Source organism: Nesoenas mayeri (assembly GCF_963082525.1).
Source record: "Nesoenas mayeri genome assembly, chromosome: 15".
NCBI classification, from domain to species: domain Eukaryota; kingdom Metazoa; phylum Chordata; class Aves; order Columbiformes; family Columbidae; genus Nesoenas; species Nesoenas mayeri.
Genome location: NC_137559.1, coordinates 2421409 through 2440862, shown reverse-complemented (window position 1 = coordinate 2440862; position 19454 = coordinate 2421409). Strand labels below are relative to the sequence as shown.

The 19454-nt window shown below is 42.6% G+C and overlaps 1 protein-coding gene across 1 annotated transcript in view; it reads left to right on the top strand.

Moving 5' to 3' along the window:
* The window catches only part of MAD1L1 (mitotic arrest deficient 1 like 1), a 366427-nt gene that overhangs the window by 37450 nt on the left and 309523 nt on the right, over positions 1-19454 (top strand). The window contains exon 10 of the mRNA XM_080353821.1: positions 624-710. Within this exon, the coding sequence (XP_080209947.1) occupies positions 624-710 (87 nt within the window). The remainder of the gene's footprint in view (positions 1-623; positions 711-19454) is intronic.

Genomic DNA, 19454 nt, shown 5'->3' with positions numbered 1-19454 from the left:
CCTGAAGCCAGCAGCCGGTGATGTGTGGGACACTGCTTTGGGTCACCCCTGAGGCAGCTGAACCTCTGCACTCTGAGGTTGTTCAGCAGTGGCCAGAGTTGTTCAGTTATACCGTCTGCATGTGTTTATCACCTCATCTTCTTCTCCTCCTGTTAATGATCCTGTGCTTGTGCTCCACTGAGACTGTAGTTTGGCAGGAATGAGAGTAACACCGGGTGTGCTCACCCGTGTGCCGGTGGGGAAGAGGCCGTGAGGACCTGTTCTTGTGTATGTCCAATCAAGTGTGCATGGTGAAGTGATCAACCATCTCTTCATTTGGTATGAATGTTCATGCAGGCTGCTCATTTTGAAGAATTAGGTGTTGCTGACTCTACATCTTTTGGGTGGGTTCAGGGCTTAAAGTGGGCAGCGGTGAGATGCTGCGACTTGGATGGTGATTCCAGCACCCGCCAATGGCTTTAGTAAAACAGTCTTTGCTGTGAGCTGGGCAGCATGTAACCCGGTGTTGTTCTAAGGAGCTGCACCAGCTTTGGCCTGCTGAAATTGCTTTGTCTGCTGGTTGTGTATTAAACAATTTTAACCAATGATTTGTTAAAAGTTTCTATTTTGTTTTAATTGTGTAGGACACCTGATGATCTCTCGAGGCAAATTGTGGCCCTGCAGCAAAGGGAGCTTGTTCTGAAAGAGCAGAACTCCACCATCACAAACAGGTAAGTGATACCAATAGTGGATGCTGGTTGCAAGACACTGCTATTGATATATTATAGCTTATAGAAAGAAAACAAGGACTGCAGCCGGAGAGGATGGCTTTTTAGATTTCCCTGCTACTCCATGGAGCCTTCTATGCTACCTCTGTCTTTCCCATGTTGATGAAGAGTTTTTTGCTTATGTAAATTGTTGCAGGAAGAAAAAGATGAAGAGCTGTGGGAGGATGCGATGAAGAGTTTATCCAGCTTTACTTTATGAGCTAAAGTGTTTGCAAGGGGAAATAAGCTGCTTTCTCAGAGCATCTCACCTGGAAAGGGAATGTCCCAGCAAAATGTGCAAAATAGCTGTGTGGGTATGGGAAGGGAGCAAGAGCCCTGAGGGCTGTGATTCCACTGCTTAGAGGACCAGTTTGTGTAGATAGCGATGGAAAAGTGTGTTTGCAGTTTTGATGGCAAAGTATTGCTTGGCTTGAGAGGAGCAATCTGTTTATAGAATGAAATATGTATTTGAAACCAGAGGGTGTTTAGGCCTTTGCTCTGGCGTGGGAGTGAATATCTAACAGGGGAAATGAATTTGTCTGCTAGAATTTAACTTTCCAGACTGCACTGGTTACACGTGGCATTTCTTAACATGGTTCCATAGCGTGCAAGAAAGCGCTTCTTATTATTGGTGCACAGATTCTTTTCACACTATTTTGTCATATTAGGAGCCTGTTGTCTGTTGGTGTTAAAAACAATACCTCTTGGAACTGTTTGCATGACCAAGGTATTAGCTGACTTGTCTAAGCAGCAGAAGTGTGGAGAATTTCAACCTTTGGCGTGAACATGTTGAATTTAAAACGGTCAAATTACTGCGTAATTGAGCGCTGGACAAGCACTCTTGGTTTGTCTTGGGCTGTGTTTGTTCATGTGTCTCCTGAGCTCTGTGGTGGGTTTGTGGTTCGAGAGATGATCGTGTTCTGGGCTCCGCGTTACCAGTGATGGGCCGGATTCAAACCGGGTGTTAAAAGCTCCATGTGTGGTGCTGCTGTTAACACAACAGTTTAGTCAGTTGTACAGTCGTTAGCCAACTGTGAATTCCCACGGGTGCAGCCGGCCAAATTGTTCTGTGGTTTTTGCTCAGAAATTTAGAGAGCGAAGAAATTCTCACAGATATAAAAAAGACATTTCATCCATTAAAAATAAACCAAGCAAATCTTCAAGCCCACAGTTGATCAAATGATCAAATAAAAGAATGATGAGAATATCTGAGTTATTGATTTTGATTTTTTTTTTCTGTCAGATAAATGCTTTTCTAAATTTATTAGTGGCCAAGGGGAAGAATCTGTTGGAAAAGCAGCCTTTGGGTAGTGCCTCTTCACGCTGGATGTAATTGTGCCAATTTAGTTGAAAAATAAAAACATGATTAAGATTACTTTTTGATTTTGAGTGAAATGGGCTGGAAAGCTGCTTAAATTAAGATTCTAACGTTTTCTTGATGCGGTGCTGTGTGTCATTTCCAAAACTGATAATTTCAGCTTGCTTCTGTCACATACCTTATTCTGTCTTAAAATGCAGGCAATAAGATACATTTTTAAAAACCTATCATTACAGATGATTTGAAAGTTCCCAGGAGAAGGTCTCGAGTCTTTGGAAATAAAACCTTGTTAAGGAGGCGAATCTAATTTTCTCTTTTCCCTGAATGGCATCAGATTTAGCTGATGGTCTTCTCTTATTTGTTTCATAATTGTGTTGAGAATAGCCTGTGCATTACAGTAACTTAATATGTGCTCGTGACTCCCTCTAGTGATTGAGCCCAGCACTTATTTAGTTTTCTATTGTTTTTTCAGCTACAAGTTCTTTTGCCGTTAGTTGAAATATGTTAAGTCTTCAATACGGAGAGTGCTTTGTTTGGTGTGTAGTCAGTGGTCGTGTACGAAGCACCACACTACAGAGTCAGAAGAATTTTTGCCCACCCTAAGAAGCTTTGATTAATTTTCGCCATTACAATTAATGATTTGGTAGATGCTTAAGAAAACATCATTGTTAGTCTGAATTTATTCTTTGGCAGTGAGGTGGAGAATCACAGATAGTCCTGGCTTACCAGGGCAAATCTGGTTTAGTAGCAGCGGTCTGAGCGTGGTGTTAAAGATGCTGATCTGAGCCTCTTCTCTGAATGGCTGATATTGAGCGTATCAGTGTATGTTTTTGGTCATCACTGAGCTTTTAAATAAAGGCAGAAGAGTGCCCGGAAGGTTTGGGGTTTTTTATTGCAAGCTGGGTATTCGTTCAGTCTTTATACTGCAGTCGTTTCATTGGTTTTTATTCCCAGGGATGATACCTTTCCCACGTTGTTTAGTGCCTGTGATAGACACTTGCCAGCTACTGTTTGTCTCCCAATCTAACAAATAGTCCCCAGTTTCTTTCTGATAGGAGGTGATGCTTGGTAGTGGAGCGGGATTTAATCGCTAATGTAGCGCATTATGAGCAGGACTTGACTTCAGAAAACAAACCAGGCATGGAAAAGGTGTTGCAAGGGAACAATTTGCTGTGTATGGTCCCATCCGTTTCGGTAAAACTGGAGACAAGATCTGACTCAACTGCTTCTCAATGTCCCTTAGTTGATCTAGAATGGAGAGTTATGGCACACAAACACGCTGGTAACAACACTTTCCAAATGCCTGTGGCTTCACTAAACAGGCTAAATATACTTTGTCTCATTCTTCTGTTTATTACAGTATATTTTTTAGAGCCAGTGTTTCTGTCATTAAAAAGGCAGCAGAGGTCATCACACCATGGAAAAGCCACATTATTCCAAATGAGCCTTTGCGCTGGTGTTCCTGCTGCTCTGACTGGGATCCGAGGCTCAGCCTGTGTGTGTTCGGTATATGCTGCGCGATTGCAATGTCTCAAGCCCTCCCAGCCATCAAAAGAGAATGCGTATCATATTTGCTGTATCACTCACGTCGGATGCTTTTAGACACAGAACCACAGGACTGAATTTCCTGAACAGTGGGTTTAAATCAATTTCTTTTAACAGTGATTGTTTACATGTTTGAGTTGTGTAGACTCCCTTGGAGCTGATTTTTGCTGGGGAGAAAAGCCTTCCCGCGGTGGTAGAATGGAGAAAGAGGAGCAGGTCGCTCTTGCGCCGAACACAAACAGCAACTCGCTTCTCTTTGCAGCTTCAGGATTGCTGAGTAATGGAGCTGCAAGTGCCATCGGTAGCGCGTGATGGGATCTCACCCCGTTGTGGAGTGTGTTGCTACAAGCTGTGTAAATAAAGTAAATTATACTTTCAGCAGGAACAGTGGGAAATGTCGCAGAGCTCGGTAACTGCACAATAAAGATAACGATCCCAAGGTTTCAAAGTTCAAAAGAAGATTGCTTAAGGCCACCTTGATAGCATGGAGTAAGTGTAGCTGTTCTGCTCTTCAGGAGAAGGGAAGGAAGGAAAGGTGTTTCCTTAGAGGGGAAATGAAACCATGCGGCCATCGTTAATTTAAGAACATATCTCTCCCCAGATTGTGAATGCTATAGATGTGGTATGTTGAAATGTACTTTTTCAAGAAGAGTTGATAGTTGTAGCTTGTACTATCCAGAGCTGGTCAAGCGGTTTGTAAGCTTTTGTCTTATGGAAAAATTCTGTAGTAGTTACACTATTTTTTTAAGTCAGAAAACTCGACTATTTCTTTTTTCAGCATTGTGTGAAGTCTATGGAGAGACTGCGGAATGCAATTCTGGCACAGCATTGTAGAATTGGAAACTTAGGGGAAAACTGCCCTTCTCGGCAGTGTTGGCCTCTGAGATGGCTCAGGGTGAAGGAATGATGCTGCTTACGGTTTGATCGTTGCTTCGATTCTGGCAGACAGGCAATGAAAATGTCCTTTGTCTTGGTTACTTGCCCCTCCCAAAGCGATAATTTCTTTTCTACTTTTGCTCTTGTTATCTAAGTGTAATATTGACTTTGGACCACTGAGGTGTCTTGTAGGAAGTCAAATCCAAGGCAACACACAAGTGAAGATGGTGCTGAGCAGGACGAAGGACACAAAGTGAAAAGGAAGAGCAGTAAATATTTGGTTCTGGTGTTGGGATCCAGGAGCTAATGGTTTATTCTCATCATCGGGTGTCAGAAACCCAGCCATGTGTTTTGACATATTGTTTCGTGTGTGAAAAGGGATACCTAGAATATGTTTGAAAAAACCTTTTCCTTCTGCAAGTGCTCACAGAGTTCTGTGAAGACACATGGTTGTTTACCACCTTTATTTATATAAATCACATAGAGCTGATTTACCCAAACAACCTGCTGTGTGTGTTGTCACTTAAAAATGAGATAAAAAACCGAGACCGTTGAAGGCTGGGAATGCAGATTGCAAACCGAACAGCAAATGCTTCGGAGCTGGGCAGCAGGATTTTTAAAAATTAAACAAAAAGATGAATGAATGATGAGAAGCTCAGAACCGTCCATCTCCATAAGTGCTGTGAGCTCAGAAGTGTGTCGTAAATCTATTGCCCATCTTCTCTTTTCCTTGGATGTCCCAAGGAGTGTCAGTCACAAATATAAATAGAGCCTGTCAGGCTTCTCCCCCTCATCTTCTGGAAAGTTGGACACAAGTTTAATTACAGTGAAATGTCTTTTATCTGACAGAGAGAGAAGTGCTGGCTTTTTGATAGGCTTTATGAGTTATTTTGTGATCAAAAGAAGCACTTAATGTCTAATATAGGACAAGGTAGGGATTTTTTTTCTTCTCTTGTTCATCTATATGGCACATTGCACCTTGATTTATATGTGCTGGTGTGCGTGTACCTAATACCAGACAAATGTTTATTCACAGTGCTTCAGGGCAATATTAACTGCTGGCAGGTTCTGCATTCATTTATAGAGGAATATTATGAAGAAATGACTAGTAGGTATTGCTTTTTCTGTTCTCCAAAATGAATCTTTCATGCATTTTTATACCAGATAGGAGTTGATAGTGTCCCATTAAGTGACCAATCTACTCTCTCCAAATAAATATATTCACATAGTAAGCTCCCGGAGCAACATCTGGTTATTTGTGACTCTCGTTTGGTAGATGCAAAGCTTTTCTGTATGTTTTTCTATCCTATAGTTAATCCTTAGCAGAAAATAGGAAGGCAAAAAACTTCTGTATTCAAAATAGGTGGGATTTTGCCCAGACCTTTGCTTTTGAGACCGGCAGCGAGTGAGGGCTGTTCCGATACCCCAGTCATATCACCGTCCGTAATTTCTGCCGTATCGGGTTCTTCAAAGGCTCGTGGTACTTGATAATACTGTGGCAATGCTGGTATCAGTATCACATGGTATGAGGAATGGATGTCTGCTCGAGTCAATATTGACCTTTGGAGAGAGAAATCCATGGCAAACCAGGTTTTTGAAGCTCATGGAGCCAGTCTCTTTTTCTGTTTAGGCTTTTCCTATATATTATCTTTTAAAGAGCAGCCTACAGGGGACAGGCGGAGCTGTAATTGTGTTGTCTTTTCAGCCTGGAGCTCTGTGGAAACTGTGTCATGCAAACCCAGTAAAAATGTTTGTTTCTTACCTTATCTTTGAGTGTGATTCTTGGAGATCATTGAAGGAGGATCTGTGGAACGCCTCTGGTCAGCGCTCTGGTCACTTTTAATGATTAGAAACAAAGGTAGAAACTGTTTAGCTCTGTTCTTAGTGCTCCTCTGGAGACATTGATTCAGCATCATGTTGGGTATCCAGGCAGAAAAATGTGTAAAAATAATCAGTTAATTTGATAGGAAGCATAGACTGTACTTGATGGTGTGTTGTACGGCAGACACTCCGTGTTTCAATACGGAGCTGTAATGGAGAGAGAAATCTCCTTGGCATTTCTTCTGAGTGTGGCTCACAACTGCACAATAAATCCCTCACTTCTAGGAGAGTAAAGTTCACAAAAATCCTACATGAAATAGATGTGTGTTGATACTGGTCTAGAGTTCTCAGAAGCTAGAATGATATTTAGACTTAGTGAAGTAATTTGAAGTAAAAACTTCTTCTCTATATTCATTATTCATATCCTTTCCTTTTTAGTGGAGAGATGCTATGATCAAACTAACGCTTTCCATGAGGCCGATGGGCTGAAGGAAGGGTGCCCCCCGCCTGTGGAATATTTGCGAAATGAATACAAAGGGAGAAATTATAGTCTCAGCCATGCAGTAGGCAGCAGGACAAAAATATCCTGCTTTGAAACTAGCACTATTATGTAGAATGTTGAATTGAGCCTGCCGCCAAGCTTCATGTAGAGCTCTGGGAACTGTAGTGATTTAGGATTTCCAGTGCTTAGGGATTTGTCTTTCATCGCCTCTGCAGTTTAAGCCTTGAGTTGGAAACAAGGAGAGCCCTTCAGTTTGGTGGTATCTTTAGAATTAGTGTTGAATCCTAAGGATGGTCCCATGGATAAGGTGGAAGAACGTGACCTGGCAAGTCTGGACTTGGTTTGTGGAGGAGCTTTGTGGTTGTTTGGGTTCTGCTGAGTCACTTGAAACAGTGACCCGAGTTTCTCATACATGCCGATCCAGAAGACCACATGAACAAAAACGTCTCTCTATATCCTATTTACTCTGCACCTCATTATTTTTAAGGCAAATGAAATACATTAATTCCTATCTGTACCTGTTAAGAATGTTTTTGTTCCCTTCTCTACCAAAAGCACGTGATACAGGTTTGTTTCTTCCCATATAGTATCTTAAAATTATACCACTGGCCATGGCTGTTGAACGGGGTCTGTGAGGTGTTTTACAGTCGGTTGTCACCAGTCAAACAAGGTTGTGTAGAACCAGCTTGTCTCTTGGTTTGTGAAGCTGGAGCTGCATTGGAGCTTTCAGGGCAAGTTTGGTGGCAGAACGCAGTATGAATTCGCTGTCTCTTTACATTCATGTACTCAAATACCTACTGTAGTTTCCCTAATACCAAGGGCATTGAAGACTGTGGATTTTTCTGAAGTATTTTAAGGTACTTTTAATATTGTTTATTTAAAACAGATCAATGCTTTCCCAGTGCTTTGGGGAGAGTGGGGACAGCCAGAATGCACTGAGGCATTGCACCAAGGTAAATGTGCGTTCTGTGGGACTTTAACTGCTGTGAAGTGTCACTTCAAACACTGCACGAAATACCGTTATGTCTAAAAAATAGATTTTCTTGGCTGGAATATCTCAATCAGTTGATCATATCTGCACATAAACTTTGTTCAGCTCTGTAGCTAATTGCTTGTTTAACAATTTCTCATTTGGATCACATCAACTTTACCGCATGACTTCTTCAGCCTGCTATTATTGGTATTTGCCTTATCTATTTTCATTTTAATATTCTCCGTGCCTGCTTGTACGCACATGTGAGCGTATAGACCATGGTGCAATGTAGTAAATGGAGGAGATACCCTAAGGATATTGCTGTTGGTGGGGAGAGGGCATTTTTAGTTCCTAATGTCAGTGTTTTCTCATCCGTACAAAAGACATACGGATTGAGAAGTTCAATAAAAAATAAAAAGTAAGCTGCCTTGTCTTTTTTAGCTGTGTAAGGCAAAAAAGCCCCAACTTGTCATAAATTGCAGCCAACCCTCCCCCACCAAAAAGCAGCTTTCTTTTGCTGCTCTGAAAGTTAAATGACTAATGTGCATAATTTATTTGAGCATCTGTGCTAAAAACTTGCATACCAAGTTTTAGTTCAATGTGATCAACAATGGCGAAAATTAGGATTTATCATGGAAATGCTGACGGATGTGAACATGTGTAGGCTAAACCGGTGCCTGACAAACCTTCTTATTGTGCAGTGCTAATGGTGAAACACATTTATTTTTTTGGCTGTAATTGCATTCCCCCCCACCCCCCGTCTGTTTAATTTTCTCCTTTTCAAATCTGTTGCTTTTAGTTGCACTTGATGTTTGGATTCCTGCTTTTTCTGGAGTCTGCATAAAAGCTCCGAAGTTGTCTTGGGATATTTGGAAGGAGAAGGTACCCGGAGGTTCAGGGGGAGCGAGGGCAGGACGAGCGTCCCCAGGTCTGGCTGCTGCTTTGCAGTAACGTGCTGGGAACAGAAGATGGTGCCGGCAGCCTTGGCAGCTCCTCTGCCTTCCCTCCCCTCCTCCTCCACCTTTTCTGTTTGCACAGCCAGGCTGCTGTCACCAGGGTTATACATTCTGGAGCCAATTAGCTAAAAAATGTTACAAGTGAAAGGAAAGGAATGAAAAGCTGTGGAATATCTTGAGGTGAAAGTGCCCATGGTGGAAGCTCCAGTGTAGCTGTTGACCGTGGTTTGGGTGAAGCACCAGATACTTGGGAGGCATCTGGTTTGGGGAGGGGTGAGTGGGTCGGAGGAGTCACACACAGGGGAACAAGGCAAGGCCTTCGTAGGAAAATGTGTGATAAATAGTGGCTGGAAAGCTGCCTGGCAGAAAGGGGTCTGGGGGTGTTGATTGATTACCAGTGTGTGCCCAGGTGGGCAGAAAGGCCAACAGCATCCTGGCTTGTACCAGGGCTGGTGTGGCCAGCGGGACTAGAGGAGTGATTGTGCCACTGTGCTCGGTGCTGGTGAGACCCCACCTCGAATAGTGTGCTCGGTTTTGGTCCCTCATGATAAGAAGGACATTGAAATACTGGAGAGAGCGCAGAGAAGGTGACGAAGCTGCTGAGGGGCTGGAGCTCAAGTGTGATGGAGCGGCTGAGGGAGCTGGGGGTTCAGCTGGAGAACAGGAGCTGAGGGGAGAGCTGATCACTGGCTGAACTGCCTGAAAGGAGCTCGGAGCATGGAGGGGTTGGTCTCTTCTCCCAAGCAGCAAATGGTAGGATGAGAGGAAACGGCCTCAAGTTGAACCAGGGGAGGTTTAGAATGGATATCAGGAAAAAATTCTTCCCGGAAAGGGCTGTCGGGCATTGAACAGGCTGCCCAGGGCAGTGGTGGAGTCACCATTCCTGGAGGGGTTTTATACCAGGTTCTTATGGACATGGTTTAGTGCTGGAGTTGGGTTATGGTTGAACTTGATGCTGCTGAGGGTCTCTTCCAACCGAAATTATTCTATTCTGTTCTAGGTCTTCTATTAAACATTGGAAAGATCCTGAGGGTGGGTTTGTGCCTTGACAGCGTTTCCTCGTTTCTCCACCCTTGTCCTCAAGATTTCTTGTTGAAGCAAATGTATTGAATTTTTTGAAAGCTTTTTTTCCTTAAACTATACAAGAAAAACTGTGGTAGGATCTGACATTGAGGGCGCCCTTTGTGGCTGGATGCGTGGTCAGAGGGCTTGGGCATCGTACTCTTTCATAGTTCAGAACAGTGTTCCAGCAAAATGGAATTTCCTTTCTGTCATATTTTATGTATGGCCTGTTTTTACATATTTTCAATATTTAAAACAATGTTCACATATTCATAAGTTTTAAAATATGTTCTCACTCTTAAGAGATGGAAATCAGTAAAAAACAAAACAAACCCCAAATCACCACAAAAATCCCAATGAAACCCCCACAATGAAACCCCCACAACAAACCCCCCCAGCTTTCCTTCTATTCAAGCAACAAAAATCAAACTCTTTTGAGTGGAATAACTATTGAAGAGGCTTCCTGTTTCTCAGCCAGAGAAAGCTTTTGAAATATTTATGGAAATAAACCAAAATGTGTCCCTTTCTGGCTGTACGAATAAGGGATTATCAGATCTAGCCCATGGCAGTTTCATAGGTGGAGTCCAAAGTGTCTACTACTAATAGTGAGGGGATGTTTTAAGGAAACACTCTGAGATTTTTGTTTTGTTTCAATGGGACTCTGCTTCCCAAGTAGCACATATCCATGGGTTATCCTAATGAAAGTTCCCTCTCTCCTTGCACCTTGCATTGGAGGGAAAATCATCACCAAGGCAATGCATTAGTTGACTCTGGCAAACCCAATGTATAATTTATGTTGATGCATCTTTACTTAAAAGCAAGACTGAAGTCACTTTGCAGCCCTTTCTGTTGTGGCTGAAAGGTGGAGCGGTGCTGCCCCCCGGCTCAAAGAACCTGAATCCTGGGCCACCAAGGGTGCAATTGCAACACAGGTTGGCTGTGCTACACTCCCAATTTATTGAGTGAACTGCTCCACTGGGTCTTATGCCTTGGTTTTCATCCTATGAATGTTACACCGGTGTAAGAATCGGAGCTTCTTGCAGTCAGAGTGCGTTTTGGTGACTCATAGAAGAATCAGCAAAGCAAGGTTTGTAGGGAGAAGTAAAACCTTTTATGAGAGCAGCTGGCGGGATTAGAAAACAGACGTGTTTGGGCACACAGCCAATGCTCAGATCTGATACAGAAGCAAAAACCTTCAAGATAAATGCAGGTTGAGAACAATTGCTCTGAGTTCAACTTGATTAATCAATTAAACCGTTTGAGAGAGAAGGTGGTGGGCACATGTGGAACGGGGGGAAGTATTATATCAAACAGAAGAGACCGAAGGGCTGTTGGCAGCTGGGCGAAGAGACTCTGTCTAAATGGTTCTGATACATGACCAGAGTTTCGATACTTGGATAAGACAAACAATTAGAACTTTATCCATATAGGAGGAGCTTGGAAGTGGAAAGACACTGTGTGTCATGTTATTGCTGGAGCCGTATACCAGTAAATACTCTGATTCACTAGCCCAGCATGGGTATGTCAGACTTGCGATGAAGGGGCTAGGACTTCAGTTTTCTATTAACCACAAGTATAATTTTCTATGCTGTCAGTAAAGTCACTTGACCAGCAGCCAGTCTGAACCTGCCTTTGCAAGCACTGTTGGGTGAGTTTTGCTTTGTTTGTCCACACGTGCTCCGGGATCAAGTGCTTTTCCCAAGGCGCCGTATTTCTGCTGCTTGCGCTGTGCCGATGCTGGAAAGGGCAGCTGTGGTTACCAATAGGCTATTAGTGTTTGTGGCAAAATCTGTTGTCAATTTTGATTAACCATTTGGGTTTGATAGGACAGCAGAGTGTGGCTTTTTTAAAAATAAAAACCCAAACTGTGTCCTTATTACAAAAAGTGTGCCTGTGTTACCTGGATCATCGTGTGTGGAGCAGCACACAGCCATGGGTGGCAACTCTAACTCACCTATTTCAGAGTAATGTGATACCTTCTAACAGTGTGTCAGCTTTTCTTTCCTGACAACATCCAAAAAGGAAGAAAACACTAAGAATTGTGATTATAAAAAACAAGCAACAGTAAGATGACCTGGGGCAAAGTGGTGCCTAAAAATACTTGATGTTTTTAGGCTAATTACATTTTATATTTCCAATGACCTTTTGGAGAAGTTTGATTTGCATGAAGCGTGCCCAGTTTAGAATAGTGCTTTGGATCTCAGGGGTTTGAATCCCCAAAGAAGGAGGTTTTTTATTAACCATGTCTCCAAATACAAACCTTTTCATTGCAGCAGAGGTAATAACTAATGCAATGCTGGCTGTATCCAATGCGGTTCCTTTTGGGGATTCAGAAACAAACAAATCTTCCTAACTAACGATCTGAATCACCACCCATGGTGGAAAAGAGAGAAGAATTGGGAGACATAATGAAATCCATGACACTGTGCTGATTGTTACTGGTACAGAAGCCATTTACCTATTCCCCTACTGGGATTTATAGCACTGGGCGCTCATCGTGGTGTCAGGAGAGGCTTATGTGAAGCTCAGGTGGTGTGCAGGAAACTTGGGGCCAGCACAAGTCCTACAGCACAGACCAAACACGGCTTGTACACCCTTCTTCTTAGAAGGAGCCTGATGGTGTGAGTGCTGTGCGCCTGCTGTGTATTTACACCTGGCCTAGACCGGATCCTCTCTGAAGTACAGTAAATGTTACCTGTGTTCTAAGCATGCGAGGATATCTGTGTTTCTGCTTATGGTCTATAATATACTGTTCTCTAAAGCATTAAAGCTGCTTAATGTAAACAGGATGCGGGAGAAGCTGGATGGAGATGGAGATGAGACACTTGTGTAGGACTGGGCTGCAGAAATATTCAAAACTCAGTTGACCTTTGGCAGCAATTTTGTTTCCAGCTCTGGTTGTGACCCAGGATTTCTGCATGATGTTGAGCGAGTCCTTGTGGCAGTGAGAGTTAACAAGGCTTATGATCATATTTACTAAAGCACATCTTTGGTACTGCGTGTGCAGGGCTTGCCCAACGTGCAGTTCGTATCACCTGTAATTCCTAAAGCTTTTACCTGTGCTCCAAGCAGATTTTTCAAATTCTGCTTAACATAAACATGTCATAAAGCAGCTAAATTTTGTTTTGCCTTAATCAGATTTGTATCCCATTCATTAAGTAGCGTCCTATTAAGAAAACGGCGAACCCTCCTGAGGAGACAAAGCTGGTGGTATCTTGCGGTTCTGGATCAGGTTGATATGCAAAGAGACCCCACCGGGGTGTCCTGGGCAGTTTGTGTGTGGGCTGTGGGTGTGATGGAGGGACAGGAACCGTTGTGGGAACAGCTTTGTTTTGACGCTGCAACAAGACTTTATGACAGTCAGAGTTTTGCTGTGAATTTGCTGGTTTGCCGTACACATCGTAATGGGGTTTATTAAGCGAATGGAAGAGTCGCTAAGGTAGGAGGGAATAGAGACCAGTCTAAAAATTGTGTGTTCCTACTCCACTTTATGCAGACAAGAGGTGCAGTGCCAAGTGAAGCAAGCACATCATTGCTGCCAAAGCAGCCGCAGCCCAGCAAAACCGTGTGAGTGTTGAGTAAACCATCAATATTTCAGATCACCACTTTTATAAACAAAGTTTAAAAAGCGAGAATGCAGACCTGAGGAAACAATGCAGAAGAGCAAGTCTGTGTGTGTTGGTGTCCCTGGAGCCCCTGGCAGGCAAGAGAAAAGGTTGTTTGAATTTTAAATTGATCTAAATTCCTTTTGATTTTACAGTCCGTGCCTGTTCTGTGTATATTGTCCCTGGAAAGTGAGCAAAGGATGTTTAAGACTCCCTTATTTTTATGCTTGGCTGACTTGATTGTCCTCCTGTATGTTCTAGCTGTAAATGTTGCAGACTTTAATACATATACATGTGGTCTTCATATAGTAGGTCATAAAAAACTAAGGAACGAGAGGTGGTGACCACTGTGGTGATGTTTTTAGTGCAGGGAGATGCTTGCAAGTCACTGGAAGGTTTAAGCTGAAACTCTGGGATCATCTGCTTAGCGAAGACAGTTCAGAAATAAAAAACCTGTCACGGCTGAGAATGAATTTCATTGTGAAAAAATTCCTCCTTTTCCTTTCATCCGAAGAGCCGGTTTACGCTGTGAGGCATCAATCCAAGTGTGAAGGGAGTAGGGAGGCTCGCTTTCTTTTCATAAAAAGGTTCAGCAAGTTATTTTATATATAGCTATACAGTGTAAATTATATATGTAGCTATTATATGATATAGCTCAGACCCTTCATAGCTGACTGCTCGTTTTTAACCAAGAGCTGTGAATGGGCTGGTCTATAACTTCTGAGCTACGAGAGACAGATGCAGATACTGATGCTGTTCCTGCGAGCTCTGAGACATCACGAAGGATTTTTTGCTTTTGCAAATGGAGCCAAATGATGAAAACCGTTGTTTGCTTGTTCACACCTTCCTGCCTGGCTTCTGGAAACAAGGAGGGAGCCAGCAAGCCCTGCAGCCCAGGTCACAGATGTAGAGATGAAGAGCAGTCCTACTTTTCCTATTAATTGCCATTATTCTTCCTGCAACTCATCAATCTTTAAAAATCTGATTTCCTACGTCTGCTTTCAGGTGAACAAATACTCCTCCTGCATTTTAAAGCTAAAATAGCTTGGGAAGCTGGGTAGTTAGTGAAGGATGGTTCCACGGATATATTTGACATTTCTTAACTGCTGAGTATTTGGCTTTTAAAGTTCCCTCGGAGAGTGGCAGGACTGGTCTCTCTGATCTCCACGTGGGTCAGAACTTCATTTAATACCTTTTGACATTAAAACCGTTTGAGAACTGGTGCCTGTGGTATTGTCTGTTAGTTCCGATTTCATCACAGCTTAACAGATAGTAAATGTTCCTGTAAAATGTTTGTGGTGGTTTCTGCAAGTGACAACTTCAGTTCCCATGTCACAAAGTTGTGTCTCTTAGCAGGCGCTGTATAGCGAGCTCTGCATCCAGCACAAACTGGGACCCGCAGAGGAAACACAGATTGGAAAACCCTTCTTGGAGCCTTTACCCTATTGGAATAGGGACTGTTTGTTTGCTGCATCTGTTTAAAAAAGAACCTACACCCCAAACCAAACCCCCTTAATCCATCAGAATTACTACATCTATTTGTTTAAAATGTCGCAAATGGGGAACAGCTTAAAACTTGGTGTCTGAGGCACAGCTACCATGTGAGAATCCTTTGTCCATTAACCTGAAGCCTCAATGTAAAATTTGGTGACTTTACAGGCTGCCAGTAACGTCCATGGTAAACGCCAGCTTGCTGTTCGTGCAAATGGTACTAGAACCTGGACACAGAACAGCATTAACTACAATTATTTTTATAATTGCTTCCTTGCATCCATATATCAAGTTGCACCAGGAGAGGTTGGAAATCAGGAACAATTTCTTCATGGAAAGGGCTATCGGGCATTGAACAGGCTGCCCAGGGCGCTGGTGGAGTCACCATCCCTGGAGGGGTTTAAAACACACGTAGATGGGGTTCTTGGGGACATGGGTGAGAGGTGGAATTGACAGTGTCACATTAATGGTTGGATTCAGTGATCTTAAAGGTCTTTTCCACCCAAAATGATTCTATGAATCTGGGAGCCAACACAGGTTTGTTTTGGGTGTGCAAGACAGGGATCCCATTGCTCATTCAGCTCCGTCTCCATCTAAACAGGTATCTGAATAGCTAACCTTTTCCTTCTTTAAACCTACATTATTTTTCCACTTCTTGATTTCCACATGAGAAAAAAAGAATAATTAGTCTTGACTGTATGTGTTCTGGTGTAAATTCTGCATCATGTAGCATTTAACTGTTGTTTTAAAGATAATGGGAAAGAAAAGGTGCCCAATTTGCTGATCTTCAAAACCTCTATTTTTTTCTCTTCTAAAAGCATCCAGGTTGTGCCTGCCACCTTTATGGGAAACGCTGTTTGACCGGAAAAATCAGTAAACTTATCACATAACTTATAAATAGGCGAAACTTCAACAATTTGTGGGGTTTGCCTGACTATTCCTATTCTCCAATGCGTGTTAGTTCACAGCTGAATAGATCTGCAAAGAGATCTGTCCTTATGACCAGGGAGCCTTGTGTGTCTTCCAGACTGACATTGTGCCCAACGGAACAGCTGATGCGGCATCTCAGGAATGCAAAAATAATCAACCTCCCAGCATTTAAAGTCAACAAATCTTCTTTCGATTTGCTTTCATTTTTGCCAGTGCTGCTGTATAAGTACGAAGGTCAGTAACTTACAATGAAAATTGGTTCTGAAATTACGAAAATCCACATCTAGGATATGGTAGTTTAGAGAAATCATCAAGTATTGTAAGACTTGTGATAACACTACCAACTTATACTGTTTAGCTTTTTTGCTTTAAGTAAATATGATATGGTTTCTTAGAAAAAACGTTTGACTATTTGGCAGTATCTTAAGCATTCTTACATCTACAAGTGTTGTTAAGGCTTCCAATCTTATATTTGAGGTACTTTTGTAACAGAGGATGGCAGTGGCTTGATAGAGCTATCTCTAAATAGGTCTGTAACTTAGAAAACGTCCTCTTTTTGGCGAGTTTGTCCTTGCACATGTGGGGATAAAGGAAAGCCACAACCTTTTCTGGTACTGTAAGAGTTCGGAATGTCAAGCCGTGGCCTGTCCAGCCAGATGTGTGTCCGGTGTCCCCACCATGCCCAGCTGTGCTACTGCTGTGTCTGTGGGCAGAGACCGGCAGGAACTGAAGAGGAGTCACAAACCTCATTGTCTGGCAACCAGTCCAGCACTCGTATTCTTACCTTTTGTCTCCCTGGCACCCCAGCATTGCCCAGGGGAAAGGAGAAATGAGGCTTGAGTTAAGCCCAGGTGTGTATAAAATGTACTAAAATAATGTCTTTTGCAGCCTGTATTTTGGTGAGATGAGTTAATATGTTTTACTGCTCCACAGTGGAAGTCACAGATTTCACAGAGGCTCTTTTAACCTGTCTTTAAATCCCGTTCACAATTTCATTTTTACTCTTTTCTGTCCTTTTGGGTTCTTTTTTCCAGCCCTTCATCAGTCCCATACAACTTAAAGTTCTGCAATACCTTGTGGAGTCTCTTTGAAATAAATTGAATCTCCCATAGAAATGACCAGCAGGGAGATCATGTAGCATTCATTCCTCTGCTGCACTGGGTAATGGTTTCCTGGTTCTAGGAGCAGGAGATTGACATTCTGGTGAGAGGATTTGCCCCTTTCCTGGCTCAATCACGTCCTGGCAGCAGCAGGAGCACGGGGAGGTGGTGCCGTGGTCATTCAATCAGAGGTAGAAATGCTTTAATCTCTTCTGTCTCATAAATGCTTTTTTGCTTTGTTCTGAATTCAGTTCTCCAGCGTTCCTATTGTTGGCAGGGATTGGGGGAGAAAAAGAGCTCATCCTGTCCGGTTAAGTGCTCGGTGATGATGCCTTCCTTTATTCCCAGAGCTGCTTTGTAATTTAGTTAGAAAAGTGCAACTGCGGGAAGGGCAGAAAAAGCATAGGCAAAAAGGTGGGACTATCTGGTAAATCTCACCGCAGTTTGTAATTCACCTAAAACAAGGGCAGCTTGTATTGAGTGACTTGATTTGCAAAAGCGCCGTAGAGATCAGAGCAGGCGCTGCTTCCCTGTTTGATCTTTGCTCTGAGTAGTCGGGATGCTCCGTAGCAATTTGGCAGGTGAACTTCTGACCTTTGCAGCTGCTTTTGCTGTGTGAACCACAGGAAAGTGATGCTATGGTCACATCTGATGCCAAGTGGGGCTGGAGGCTCGAATTGGCTCCCTCAGACACCTCCCATTTTGACCTATCTGTTCCTCTGCGTCGCAGCAGTTGCGCAAAAATGTGATGGATGAGTATTGACTTTGCTGCTTTATTTTGCTCCTTTTGCTATATTGACATGAGTTAATAGGGCAGAAGCAGAAGGCAGGCTCGGTACAAAGTGGAAAGAGATTTTATGTCAATAGGAATTGTAAGATAAGAAATAGAGCAGTAAGGGTGAGCACACAAGATAGCTGACCAAACACCACGTGCCCACAGCAGACAGTGACCCAGGGCCATAAACTCTTGTTCAATAGAGATATGTTTTCTTATTTTGTGATATGTTCTGTGATACTGGTCATTGGATTTTCCTTAGCGCTGTCAGATCGCTGGAAGACTGGGGTTGTTGTCTTTTATAACGCTGTTACGATGTTTTCTAATGTCGGCTTTATGAGTTCTCGCTTGATTAATTGATCGTGCCATTAAAGGAGAGAGCCTCCATTTTAAAATAATCGTACAAGATCCATATGTTCCCCTGGTTTGGCCATATTAAAAGTGGCAATGAGTGCACTAAGTTAAATTTAAGCTTGAAGGTGATTGGAAGTTCAAGGTAGAACAAATTCTGATTGAATCATAATAGTTCACCCAGTCCCAAAAGGACATAGATCATTTAAGCATAATAAATGGAGTGTGTATTCAAGAATTTGAGCCCATTGCAGAGACACTCTCGCTCTATACCCAGATGAAGAAAAACCATTTGAGGTGTTCCTGTGTTCAGTGGTTCAAAAAAAGCCCCATTCTGATATGTAGCAGGAGTTTGAAAGGGTGAAGAAATACTCTCATTGGTATCAGGAAACAATTTGAACATCTTAAAATAAATGATGTACTGCCACTGTACAGCACATTGTTGGATCCTTAGAGTGTCAGCGAATTACAGAAAGGAGAGTGCCGGGGGCAAGAAGCAGCCCCGGATAACAAATTGCAGCAGGTATTTGGAAACTAGCTAAATATATGCTCACTGGAAGATGAAAGGAGCCTTTTAGTATCTCTTATAATTATGAAAGAGATGAGTTGTGCTGCTGGCAAAGTTATTTAGATGTGTTGACAATTGAAAAATGAGTAGTTTAGTTAAATTGGAGCGATAGAAATGAATGAGCGTGCTTAGGCTAAGTTAGATTATGCATGGATGTGTGCTAAGGTATGGGGAAAAAGCTGTAAAGAGGTAAGGAAAGGCCTATTTACCTGGGTGAGTTTTCATTTAGCTTTTGTTCGAGAGCTATTTTTTAATGAAAAGTATATTCTGTAATTTTCAGCTGATTAGTACTTGTGGCATTTTAAGGTTTATTGAAAATGAGCATCTGCGTATTTCTACGGGAGCCCAGCCCGGTTTGGCGCATAAAGCTCTTCTGCTTTTGCAATGGTCTTGGGTAGAGCTAGAACAAGGAATTCACTGAATGCAGTGCAGTGCAGGGCACAATAACAACCCATGGATTCCTGCCTGGCTGTTGTGGGTATGGACAACCTGCTGGTGAAGGACATGGTCACACGGGCAGTGTCTTGGTGACGAGACTTGGGACACTGGATTTCAAAGGGGATCTGGCAGGTTGAGCTGCAGGCTTTGCTGGCAGATATTTGCCTCTTCAGTCGCCTTTTGTCTTAGGAAAACTTCTATTGCTGCTAGAGAAACAACATTTAGAAGAAGCTAAAAACCAAAATAGAGAGAGAGGATTTATCCAGATGTTAAATGTTTTGAAGAGAGCACCGGAGTCCCCTCGGACAGCGTTTCTTTCATCTGCGTGACGAGCTTCTCTAGTAATTAATATATCTGATTCTATTATTCATTGAGACATAAAAATGATAAACAAATG